Source organism: Cricetulus griseus, chromosome 2 (assembly GCF_003668045.3).
Source record: "Cricetulus griseus strain 17A/GY chromosome 2, alternate assembly CriGri-PICRH-1.0, whole genome shotgun sequence".
Classification (NCBI taxonomy): Eukaryota; Metazoa; Chordata; class Mammalia; order Rodentia; family Cricetidae; genus Cricetulus; species Cricetulus griseus.
The window spans coordinates 235559921-235573024 of record NC_048595.1 but is presented as its reverse complement, the minus strand read 5'-3'; the positions used below and the strand labels follow the sequence as shown (position 1 = coordinate 235573024).

General features: G+C 39.1%; 2 protein-coding genes across 2 annotated transcripts in view; one reads left to right on the top strand and one right to left on the bottom strand.

Moving 5' to 3' along the window:
- The window catches only part of Sntg1 (syntrophin gamma 1), a 302539-nt gene that overhangs the window by 86403 nt on the left and 203032 nt on the right, over positions 1-13104 (top strand). The window contains exon 8 of the mRNA XM_035438749.1: positions 2769-2851. Within this exon, the coding sequence (XP_035294640.1) occupies positions 2769-2851 (83 nt within the window). The remainder of the gene's footprint in view (positions 1-2768; positions 2852-13104) is intronic.
- Positions 9802-12249, bottom strand: LOC100762223 (nucleosome assembly protein 1-like 1). The gene is given in 3 exon segments (XM_035440315.1): positions 9802-10310; positions 10951-11270; positions 11273-12249. Coding segments are annotated over 2 exon segments (1173 nt in total). The 5' UTR covers positions 12162-12249; the 3' UTR covers positions 9802-10310; positions 10951-10986.

Below are 13104 nucleotides of genomic sequence, written 5' to 3'. Positions count from 1 at the left end.
TGTAAAATATCACTGTGACTATCATTGGTTCTGTTTTTACACTTGCAATTTAGGCAACTGGATATGTCTAGGTTTCAATTTCTAGATTTTTTTGTTTGTAAGGTGGGTGCTTTCTTTTTTAGCTTCTGTTTCTTCTCTGGTCTTCTTGATCCACTGGCCTCTGCCTGTGTAGGGGGCTGGACTTCTGATGACCCGGATGTCTGATGATCTGACCCAGCACAGAGTTTCTTTCCAAGCTTGGGGTTGATGTTCTGGCTATGTATGCCTGTGGCATCTAATCTGGCTGGGAGTCTTCTGGGATTCTGAGGAAGTTCTGATTTCTGCTGTGGTAGGAGGCTTCTTCCTAGTTTTCAGAGACTTTACTTGGTCTCTAGGCATCAGGATTCTGGTGTAGCCTCTGAGTACAGGGACTATGGCCTGACCTCTGATGTGTGGAAGCCTTCTGTCACAGATGTGGGCTAGAATATGATGATGAGGAGACAAATGGTTACTGAAGCTATGTTGGGCAAGTGCAGGAGTGTTGGAAGTAAAGTGGTATTACCCTGGGACTCAGGATACTGGCCTGGCCTCTGGTGGAAGAGGAAACTTCTGCCACAGGTGTGGGCTACAATATGGCTCCAGTTATCTATAGTAAACACAGAAGTTAGATTCATTGTAAATACTGATGTTTACTATGATGTGCCACAATTTTATTAATTCTTAGTATCAATTTTAGGCTGGAATTTTAATTTTAATATTTTCATGTTACTTTGTCTCTAGAATGAATTCAATGTTTTTGTAGTCATTTTTTATAAAATTGGCTAGATTCTTTTCATGCTACTACCAACTTAAGTGAAGATGTTAATTTATTGTGTAACTAAATCATCAGATTCTTTCATTATTTGCTTTAGTATCTACTAGTCTATTAGATACTTGTAGTTTGTACTTTCTGCTTTTTTTTAGATAAATCTTTTCAAACACTTAACTATGATGTAACTTTGGTTTTACTTTTTATTTTTTACTTTTTGTTTGCTTCTCCTACACTACATTTTTATAATATGAGTATATTGTCATTGAATTTATAGCAAGATTATTTTTGTATATTCATTTATAATTTTATTTCCTCTGTGATATTTTAAAATATAGCCACAGAATTTGATAGTTTGTGTTTTCAAAAAACTGGTATCATTTGATACTATCACATTTAAATATGTAGATTTAATCAGCTTTAAAAAAGGGATTTTGAGAGCCCATCCCATGTGAAGGGATGCTCTCTTGATCTGGACACATGGGAAAGGGCCTAGGCCTGGCCCAGGATGATGTGGTAGACTTTGGGGAGCCCCTTTTGAGGGTCTTACCCTGCCTGGGGAGTGGAGGGGGGATGGCTAGGGGTAGGTGGGTTGTTGGGGGGGAGAGGGAGAAGGGGTTGACATCTGAAGCAAGCTTGTTCATAATTTGAACTAATAAAATAAAATAAAAAATTAATCAGCTTAAAATGAATGTATTTTAGCATAATGATATTAAAATAGTGTTCTAAAAATAAAAATATATTTAAAATTTACATGAAATAGCAAATAAAGTACAAATTTTAAAAAGAGTTTATTATGTAGTGTGTGTGTGTGTGTGTGTGTGTGTGTGTGTGTGTGTGTTTAGCATTTATGTAAACACACCACAGGCTTATAATGCTCCAGGAGGCAATAGGATGTTGTCATAGTCTATGGAACTGGTGGTCCATCTAGTTAGCAGCTGCCACATGGTGCTGAGAACCAAACCCAGGTCTTCTGCAAGAACAGCATATGCTCTTAACCACTCAGCTATCACTCTAGGACCTTAACTACAAAATTTTGTTTTAGGTGAATGGAATAATTTATTCCAGGGAAATGACTTCTTAGCTGCAGGGAAACTGTAGACATTTTAGTAATAAAAATAGAACAAGCCTTGAATATTACATATTTGTAAGTAACTGTGACCTTTCAAAACATAATTGGTTGTTCAAATACATTAGAAACTCCAATGTAATAATGTCTGGTCACAGTAAAGAATCAGAAGTCAGATAATATGTGTTCAATTTATGACACTAATAGTTTCTCTACAATGACATCTTTGAAACTTGTGGATCTTTAGTATATTACTCAGTGATTTAAATTGATTAAAATGATTGATTAAGTTAATTATTAAATTTAAGGTGTGTGTTACTACATTTCTAAAAAATGCTTGGATATAATTTTTGCCTTGCAATGTCATGAAATTAAATATATTTGATGAGGAATTTTTGAATACATACTGAGTGCACATGAAAAACTGTAGTTTCTACTGATAGAATTGATTCTTACTTTGAAAAAAAGCATAAAATAGAACTTTTAGAGTAACAAAATATTTCCATATTAAAAGTCCTTTTAGAGGGATTAGAGAAATCATTCAGTAGTCAATAACACTGGCTCCTTTCAGAGGACATAGACTTTATTCCTAACACTCTGTTATGGCTCACAACCATCAGTAATTCCAGTTCTAGGATATCTATCATCTTCTGCCTTCTTTGTACATGAGAAATGGAAAAAAATACAATATTTTTAAGAAATTCTGGTGTTTCTAAAATTCAAAATAGTTTCATTTTTTTTTTGTACTAAGACTAATGGCCACTTATTTTACTTGCCAAGCCATGGCTTTTGTATAATTAAAATTTCTTTGTGGTACTCCCAAATTTCATGTTATTATTGAAAATAATTAGAGCCATTCAATAACAGCACGACTTCGTAACCTGTAAAATGTTATGCTTTTGTCTCCTGTAGGTGTTCCAAGTGACCAAAGCAGTGGTACCTCTTCTCCTCTTTGTGACAGTGGTTTGCACCTCAACTACCATCCAAATAATACAGTAAGACAACTGGACACAGTTGAGACTAATAAGGATGAGCTAATAAAAGAATATACTTATATTTGCAGTTTGCTAGCACCGTTGCTGAATCTGATTTTTCTGATGAACCTGTACTTCTTGATGACTTCAATACATTTTAAGTGTTAAAACAAGCCAGAAGGAAAAATAAACAGCCACATATTTTATGTGACATTCCTTTTCTCAGGCCTGTGTTATTTTTTTAATATTTATTTATTTATCATGTATACAGTGCGTGCCAGAAGTGGGCACCAGATCACGTTACAGATGGTTGTGAGCCACCATGTGGTTGCTGGGAATTGAACTCAGAACCTCTGGAAGAACAGTCAGTCCTTTTAACCCCTGAGCCATATCTCCAGCCCCTCAGGCCTGTGTTATTAAATCCTCTGTAAGTGATGGAGACTTTGGACTAGGACACTCAGAATAATAGGATCATACATTATGTCAGAGCATTTCATGCCACATACAGTTTCATGAACAACATGATATGACATGATTTTTGTGGCTTTTATTCCTATAGAAGTTAGCTAAATATAGCCAGTATCTGTTATATCTGTGATCTTGTTGCATATCATAGAATTACTGCAAGGAGAGACAAATCTAGAATATATATTAAGATAAAGAACAATGAATGTTAAACTATATGTATATTTAATAAAGCATGCATTTAACATTAGTTTTAATGAATTTAATTGAATTTTAGTGCTTATTTTCACATTTGTTTGTGAATGAATTAGTTGTCTCTATTAAGTATTATTGAAATTTTTTATTTTAGCACTGAAAGCACACATTCTAAAGAAAGGAAAATTGGTTACATGTAGATTTAAGTATTTACTAGCATAGCTGACCTGCAGTACATATTTATTTGGCTGATTTCCAATAAAGTACTATTCATTTAATATTAGAAATCACTGATATCATTATGAAACTTTATTTCAAAAGACTTCTTTTGAATATGTACAAGTCCAAGCAACTTTTGTTGTCCTTGATTACATTGAGATCATTCCATACCTGGATGACATAGGTTTCTCAGGCTGATTACCATATTTATTTATCCATTTATTTTGTAGTGAGGAACATTTTTAACTTGTAATATGTCATGAAAGAAAATATTTCAGTTTACTTTTTATTAATATATATTATTTATAAATCATAAGGAGTTTCATTATAACATTCCCATTTATGTACATGACATTCCATGATCACATAAATCCCTCTCTCAAATTTTATTATCCTCTTCTCCATCATTTTTACCATTCTATAGTCATAATAGTCTCCCATTTATCTTCATACCTTTCCCGCTCCAGATTCCATGTATGAGGGAAAACACACTTTAGATATCTGTGTGAAACTGACTGATTTTACTTAACAAGATGGCCTTTAGTTCCATTTTCTTGCAAATGATACAATCCCTCAACTCCAACCTATTTATGGCTGAATGAAACTCCATTGTGTATATTTAACACATTTTCTTTATTCACTACTCCTTAAATTCTTTGTTAAAATTCTTCTTTCATATATTACATCCTGACTGAATTTTCCCCCCCTCTCACCTCCCCACAGGTCCACACCCTCTGCCTCCCCTCAGACAAGAGCAGGTCTTCCAGGGACATCAACCAAACAAGGCATAAATAACAATAAGCCCAGGGACATACCATCACATCAAAGATGGAAGAGGCAACCCAGTAGGAGGGAAAGGATCCAACAAACATGCAAAAGAGTCAGACACAGCTTCTGCTCCCACTGTTAGGAGTTCCACAAGAACCCCAACTTACTCAGACATAACATAAATACAGAGGACCCAGGTCAGACTCTAACAGGATTCCTGATCTCTCCAAGTCCCTATTGGTCTCATTTACCTGATTCTGTGGGCTATGTTCTTTTGGTGTCCCTGATCTCTTTGGTTTATACAGAACATTTTTAAGAGCAATGGCTGTTGTTGGAAATATAAGGCTCATACAAAATCATCAACTTCTGGATGTAATTTGTTAAAGATTCCATTTAATTTTATTTACAGAAGAAATAGATAAAATCCAAAACACTGATCTCCCAATGATACCAAAATCTGAGCATTTTAAAACACTGGTTTTCAAAAGAGCAAAAAAGTTACACATACACAGAAGCAGTGACCTAATCAATTCTTTATTTGATACAAATGGCAAATGTCTTGCATTGTCCAATTAGTGTGTGTGTGTGTGTGTGTGTGTGTGTGTGTGTGTCTGTCAAGCTGTGTTGCTTTGTTATATCCAGGGCACCATTCATGTTAGGCAAGTATGCTCCACTGAGCTTCCCTAGTCCTATTCACACACACACACACACACACACACACACACACACACACACACACACACACACACACACACACGCTTTTTAAAATGCTAGCTCAATGTTTTTCCTTGGTCACCATTATCCTCATTTACTTTTCATGTGTTAGAGATGTGAGACAGCTGTCTTTTAATAGCTGATAGCACCTTTCAAGAATTTACCTGAAATTCAGAAGCCTCTGAACTTCAGTCCAAGTATTTTGTGTAATTTGATAGGAGAAGGAACAAGGAAGGCCTCTCTGGATGACCAGCAGAGGAGATGGAACAAATCTTAACCAAGGTGTTGGCTACATCACGCTGTGATCTATCCAATCTTTCAGCTTTTCTCTGAGATACCCCATTAATTATGTTCATAAGACATAAAAATTACCTCATCTACTTCAGAAGTATAGAAAGGTATTTGATAATGTTCTTTTTTTCTCCATTTTTATTTAAATTAGAAACAAGATTGTTTTATATGCCAATCCCAGTTCCCTCTCCCACCCCTCCTCCGCTGCCCCCACTAACACCCTACTTATCCCATACCATTTCTGCTCCCCAGGAAGAATGAGGTCTTCAATGGGTGGGTCTTCAGAGTCTGTCATATCCTTTAGGATAGGGCCTAGGCAAACCCCCTTGTGTCTAGGCTGAGGGAGCATGTGAAATGGGCTCCCAAAGTCCATTCCTATGCTAGAGATAAGTACTGATCTACTTCAAGGCCCCATAGATTTCCAATGCCTCCTCACTGACACCCACATTCAGGTGGTCTGGATCAGTTCCATGCTGGATTCCCAGTGATCAGTCTGGGGGCCAGGAGCTCCCCCTTGTTCAGGTCAGCTGTTTCTGTGGGTTTCACCAGCCTGGTCTTGTCAACATTCCTCATCACTCCTCCTCTACAACTGGATTCCAGTTCAGTTCACTGTTTAGCTGTGGGTGTCTGCTTCTACTTCCATCAGCCGCTGGATGAAGGCTCTAGGATGGCATATAAGTCAGTCATCAATCTCATTATCACAGGAGGGCATTTAAGGTAGCCTCTCCTCTGTTGCTTAGATGGTTAGTTGGGGTCATCCTTGTAGATCTCTGGATATTTCCCTAGTGCCTGATTTCTCTTAAAACCTATACTGGCTCCCTCTCTGATGGTATCTCTTATTTTACTCTCCTCTACCCTTCCCCCTACACAACCTTCCTGCTCCTTTATGTCCTCCTCACCCCTCCTCTTCTCATTCTATGAGTTCCCTCTCCCTTCCCCCCATGATACCACTTTGCTCAGGAGATCTTGTCCCTTTCTCCTTTTCTGGGGGACCACGTATGTCTCACTTAGAGTCCTCCTTGTTGCCTAACTTCTCTAGTGGTGTGGATTGCAGGTTGGTAATCCTCTGCCCTATGTATAAAATCCATATATGAGTGAGTGCATACTGTGCTTGTCATTTTGTGATTGAGTTACCTCACTCAGAATGGTTTCTTCTAGTTCCATCCATTTGCCTGCGAATTTCATGATTCCATTTTTTTTTCTGCTGAGTAGTACTCCATTGTGTAAATGTACCACATTTTCTCTATCTATTCTTCAGTTTAGGGGCATCTAAGTTGCTTCCATGTTCTGCCTATTACAATTAATGCTACTATAAACATAGTTGAACAGATGTCTTTGTTGTATGAATGTGCTTCTTCTGTGTATAGGCCTAAGGTTGGAATTGCTGGATCTTGAGGTAGACTGATTCCCATTTTCCTGAGGAATGGACATACTGATTTCCAAAGTGGCTGCAAAGTTGGCACTCCCACCAGCAGTGGAGGAGTGTTCCCCTTTCTCCAAAACCTCTCCATCATAAGTTATCATTGGTGTTTTTGATTTTAGCCATTCTGACAGGTGTAAGACGGTATCTCAGAGTTGTTGATTTAATTATTATGTGACAAGGGTAATTTCTTTTGTGGTCCACTATCTTTGGTGTTCTGTAGGCTTCTTGTTCTTTCATTGGCATGTCTTTCTTTAGGTTAGGAAAGTTTTCTTCTTTGATTTTGTTGAATATGTTTTCTGCACCTTTGAGTTGTGTATCTTCACCTACCTATTCTTAGGTTTGGTCTTTTCATGGTGTCCCATATTTCCTGGATATATTGTGTTAAGGATATGTTGGACTTAAGATTTTCTTTGCTTGATGAATTTATTTCCTGTAGTTTTTCTTCAGTGTCTGAGATTCTGTCTTCCATCTCTTGTATTCTGTTGGTTATGCTTGCATCTGTGGTTCCTGATTATTTACTCAGCTTTGCCACTTCCAGCATTCCCTCGGTTTGTTTTTTCTTTATTGTCTCTATTTTAGTTTTCAGGTCCTGAACTGTTTCCTTCAGCTGTTTAATTGTATTTTCTTGGCTTTCCTTAATTTCTTGTATCTTTTGGGTTGTCTTTTCTTCCATTTCTCTGAAGGATTTTCTGATTTCCTCTCTTAGGGTCTCTATCATCTTCATGTTGTTTTTAAGATTTCTCTCTTCTGCTTCATCTGTCTTGGGATGTTCATGTCTTGCTGGTGTAGAGTCCCTAGGCTCTGGTGGTGTCATGTTGGTTTTCCTGTTGTTGGATGTCTTCTTATGTTGTCATCTTCCCATCTCTTCTTCCAGTGGTTGCAGGTGGTGTCTCTTCCTTTCCTGGTGTATATTGGTCCAGGGTTCTCTTTAGGTGGGTGCAATTGGCTCCAATACTCTGATGGGTCTCAAGGTAGGTGCAGGCCAGTCTGAGGCACTCTCTCTCCAGGTGGGTGAGAGCAGGACTGGGGCAGAGATGGCAGCAGACACAGGGCTGCTTGTTCCTTAGGGGCCAATTTAATCTGCCTCTGCATTCAAGGGGGCAGGAATAGCCCAGCGATCTCAGCAGAGTCAGGTAGCTTGGTTCTCAGGGGCCAATTCAATCTGCCTGCAGACCCTGGGGCCAGAGTTCTGAGAGTAGGCAGGTGGAAGTTGGGCCCAAAGCAGGGGCCAAAGCAGCTCACCCCTGCACTCTGTGGGAGCCAGAATAGCCCAGTGATCTCAGCAGAGTCAGGGTTGCTTGGTTCTCAAGGACTGATTCAGTCTGCCTGCAGACCCCGGGGCAGGAGTTCCCATATACTTAGGTTTGGTCTTTTCATGTTGTCCCATATTTCCTGGATATTTTGTGTTAAGGATTTGTTGGACTTATGATTTTCTTTGTCAGTGAATCTATTTCCTCTAGTTTATATTCAGCACCTGAGATTCTGTCTTCCATCTCTTGTATTCTCTTGGTTATGTTTGCATCTGTAGTTCCTGATCATTTGCTCAGCTTTTCATTTGCCAGTATTCTGTCATTTGTGTTTTCCTTATTGTCTCTATTTCAGTTTTCAGTTCTTGAATAGTTTGAATTTTTCCTTCATTTGTTTGATTGTTTTTTTGTTTTTGTTTTGTTTTGCTTTCCGTGCTTTCTTTAAGAGATTTGTTGATTTCTTGCATTTTTAGGGTTTGCTTTTTCTTCCATTTCTTTAAGGGATTTTCTCATACCCTCTTTGAGGGGATCTATCATTTTCATGAAGTTATTTTTAAGGTTATTTGCTTCTGTTTCATCTGCATTGGGATGTTTAGGTCTTGCTGGTGTAGACTCCCTAGAATCTGGTGGTGTCATATAAGTCTTTCTGTTGTTGGATGTGTTCTTTTTTCTGTTTTTTTTTATTTAATTTTTACAAAATTATAATTTCATATGTCAATCCCTTCTCCCTCTCCTCCCTCTCCCAACCCCTCATCCACCCTCCCCCCACCTCTGCTCCCCTTGGAGGGTTGGGCCCTCCATAGGGGCTCCCCAAATTCCACAACATCATCCTGGGCCTGGCCTAGGCCCTCCCCCATGTGTCCAGGCCCAGAGAGCAGCCCTTCATGTGAGATGGGCTCTTGAAGTCCCTTCTTACACCAGCAAAAACTAGTGATCCACTACCAGAGGGCCCATAGGGTGCCCAGGCATCCTGGTTGACATTCACTTTCAGGGGTCTGGACCAGGCCCATGATGGCCTCCCAGACAGCAGTCTGGGGTCCATGTGCTCCCCGTTGTTCAGGTCAGCTGTTTCTTTTTTTTTTTTTTTTTTGGTTACAAACTTTAATGGTCAAGAAAATAAGCTGTGTTTAGATGAACTATGATTACAGAAAATAGCACAAACCATCTAAGAGAAAGCAACCAATCATTTTCAAAATAAAGGAAATATTATAACAGGTTAAGGATTTCCAGTAGTTAAAAATCTCAGGAAGAGGTTAGGAAGTGTTCACATCCTAAGATCTCAATACTAAAATTTCACAAAAAGAAAAAAAAATCTCGATGTAAAATAAATTTTATTAACAGCAGGAATGATAGACTGCCCTCCAAGCACAATCCAATTAACATACCCTGTGAAGAAAAGTTCCTTCCCCAAAATGAACAGTAATTAGCCTGAGGTATTTTAAAAGTGGCTCTCAGCACCTAAAACTTGTATCACCCTCCCCTCTGCAATGGCCTCATTACCACTTTGGGATTTATTAAAACACCTGAAAAGGGGGGACCCACTAAAAAGACAGTCTTTAAATTGTACAGTAATTTCAAACTCTAGTTTAATTCTCCAAGCTCAGTGTGAATATAATGTTGAACATCACACTTGTGGTACAGAGGCCTGATTTTTTTTTTTTTTTGAGCATTTAGTAAGACTGAAAAAGTTTGTGAGAATTACCCCAATATGTCTTAACATATCTGTGAGGTAGTTAAATCAACAGTACTACCCATTCCTAATTGTCCACAGTAAACAGAAGCATGGCTGAAGGATACATTACCCATCCTTGAGCACTAAGTATTAGAATAAACACAGATGTCAAATATACTTAGTTTTAACAAATGGAACTTAACCTTTCTATTAAAAAAAAAAGTATCACTTGTTACCCTTTAAAAAGCACATGTCTATTACCTCTTCCAAAGTTGCTCACTATGGAAAACTAGGCATCCCTGAACTCAAGCTAACCCTCCAATAGCCTCAATCAGTATAAACTGAGACATCACCCTGTGAGGGCTAAAACTGTATTATGTTTTTATTTTAGGCTATAAACAAAATTAGGCAAACAAACAAGAGAAAAGCTCAACATAGGTTCAAATGATGTAATTCCATCTTTTCCAGGAAAGCAGAAGGTAGGCCCTACCACAAAGAAAAGATATTTAATTAATGGAGGTTAATTTTCAAAGTACATTTAAATACTATCAGATTAACTTCTGAAAAAAAAAACAAGCAACAACAACAAAAAAACCCTAGGGTTTGTTCATCTTGCTATAATGACTATGAGTTGACTTCTGTTATAATTGTATCATCTGAAATAGAAAACTCCCTTAATAATCTCAGTTATTAGGTTTGATCTTACTGGAAATTCTTAACCACAATTTTCCTTTTTCCAACGTGTCAGTCCCTGCATCACCTAACATAAATGGAAGCATTAGCTGATACAGGCAGACTTCAACCTGTTCTACCAGCTGACAAACAATTTTGGTTCTTGAGGAAAGAAACAGCTACAGCAAACGTGTTCAACAGTTGATTTCCATACTTGTATTCCAATAGGTACATGATGAAAACATTCCAGAAGAACCAAACTGCAGCATCAATAACATGCACTAGAGAGGATTTCTGCATTCAACAGATCTGACAGAACTACAGTTGGAATGCTAGGCAGAACAGATTGGTCTTTCAAATAGCAATTTCCTTTCCTTTAAAAACTTACTGATTCTACCAAGAAAATACAAAACATAAGGCTGTAAGTAAATGATAGTCATATTTAGGCTGTTACAGGGCAGGCCGTCCTCAAGGCCACAGACATCCTGCTTCACTGCTGCTTGCACTCTGCTGGGTTCTGATCCTTCTTGGGGTCATAGTCAGGATCATTTTCCTCATCTCCTTCTTCTTCCCCTTCCTCATCAGTTTCTTCACCTTCTTCATCATAATCATCGTCAGCATCCTCAATAGCCTCTCCAGTAAAGTACAGCACTGATCTTGGGATTATCCGCTCCCGTAAACAGTGACCAATTTCAAAGTCTACAGCCAGTATGGCTTCGGCATCATCATCCAGATCTCCATTCTCAGGAACTTCAGGAGGGGCAAAAAAATTAAGAAAGAATCATTGGAAACTGTTTTAGTCACAGTACGAACTGTCCCACGTCCCTTGTGTTTCTGCTTCTTTTTAATGGTTTTCAAAGTGACATTCTTTCCTTTTTTCCAATCTATCTGGCACCCTGTACAACCCATAATTTCTGGTCCATCAAAAGAGAAGGGATCAGAATCATCTGGTTCTGACCGCATCCTGTACGTCTTTGTTAACAATTCATTAGTGAAATATTCATTGAGTTCAAAGTGAAATTCTAAGATAAAACTCATAGGTTGGCCAGCATCTGAGAACTTCACTTTGATATCTTTCAAGTGCTTCAGAATAGGTTCATCATGTTCCTGAACCATATCACTGAGGAAAGCAACATTCTTAAAAACTGTCAACCAAAATTCAGGAATTCCTTTAGGGTCTTCTTTTTCTTCATCCTTTTTCTCGTCTTCAATCTTGGCCTTTTCTTTCAGTTCCTCCGAAATTTCTTCCTCCTCATCTGGTTTCCATTCACATTCTTCTTCTGTAGGTTCATAAATTGCATTAATGATCTCAAATCGCTTATCAAATAAAGGCTGATAGAGAACAGCATATTTCCTTTCAAGATCATGAACTTCCTCGTAGAACTTGGCTTCTATCTGTGCACATTTAACTTGAAGGTTTTTGAGGCCGTTCACCCGTCTTTTGACTACTTTAGGCAGGCTTTCAATGTATCCTGTTGGTGTGTCTACCAGACCATCCAGTCTTTCCTGAAGGGCTGCAAGAATCTGAGGATTTTGCATCATCTGACCAGTCAGCTGACACGCTTTGATTTTTGTTTCTTCACCCATTTCTTCTTCTTCTACTTCTTCAACGTCATCCAAATCTTGATCAAGTTCAGACTGTTCTTTGTTGTCAATGTCTGCCATCTTGTAAGAACTCCAATTATCGTTCCAGGAGGCTCAGACACGGAGCCGGGCGGCGGGAGCTGCAGGCAGTGACTCAGGGCGGCGGCGGCGGGGAGGAGCGGGAGGAGCGGGAGGAGCGGGAGGAGCGGGAGGAGCGGGAGGAGCGGGAGGCGGCGCCGCGAGCAGATGGCGCTAAAAGAGGCAGGTCAGCTGTTTCTGTGGGATTAAACAGCTTGGTTCTGACCCCATTGATCTTCATTTCTCACTCTCTGCAACTGGGTTCCAGAGTTAGGTTCAGTGTGTATCAATCAATGAGTGTCTGACTCCATCAGCCACTGGATGAGGGCTCTAGGATGCTATATAAGGTAGTCATCAGTCTCATTATAGGGGAAGGGCGTTTAGGGCAGCCTCTCCACCATTGCCTAGATTGTCAGTTGGTGTCATCCTTGTAGATCTCTGGAAATCTTCCTAGTGCCAGATCTCTCCTCAGACCTATAATGTCTCCCTCTGATATGGTATCTCTCATCCTGCTCTCCTCTATTCTTCCCCCAACTCAACCTTTCTGCTCATCCATTTCCTCATCTCCCCTCCTCTTCTCCTGCTCACATTCTGCCAGCTCCCTCTCCCCTACTCTCATGCTCCCAATCAGCCTAGGAGATCATGGCCCTTCCCATTCTCTGGGGAATGATGCATTTTTCTCTTAGAGTCCTTCTGGTTTCCTAGTTCTTTGGTGAAGAGGATTGTAGACTGGTAATCCTTTGCTCTATGTCTGTAATTAATATATGAGTGGGTACATACCCAGTTTGTCTTTTTGTGACTGGGTTACCTCACTCAGGGTGGTTTCTTGTAGTTCTATCCATTTGCCTTCCAATTTCAAGATTCCGTTGCTTTTTTTCTGTTAAGTAGTACTCCATGGTGTAAATGTACCACATATTCTCTATCCATTCTTCAGGTGACAGGCATC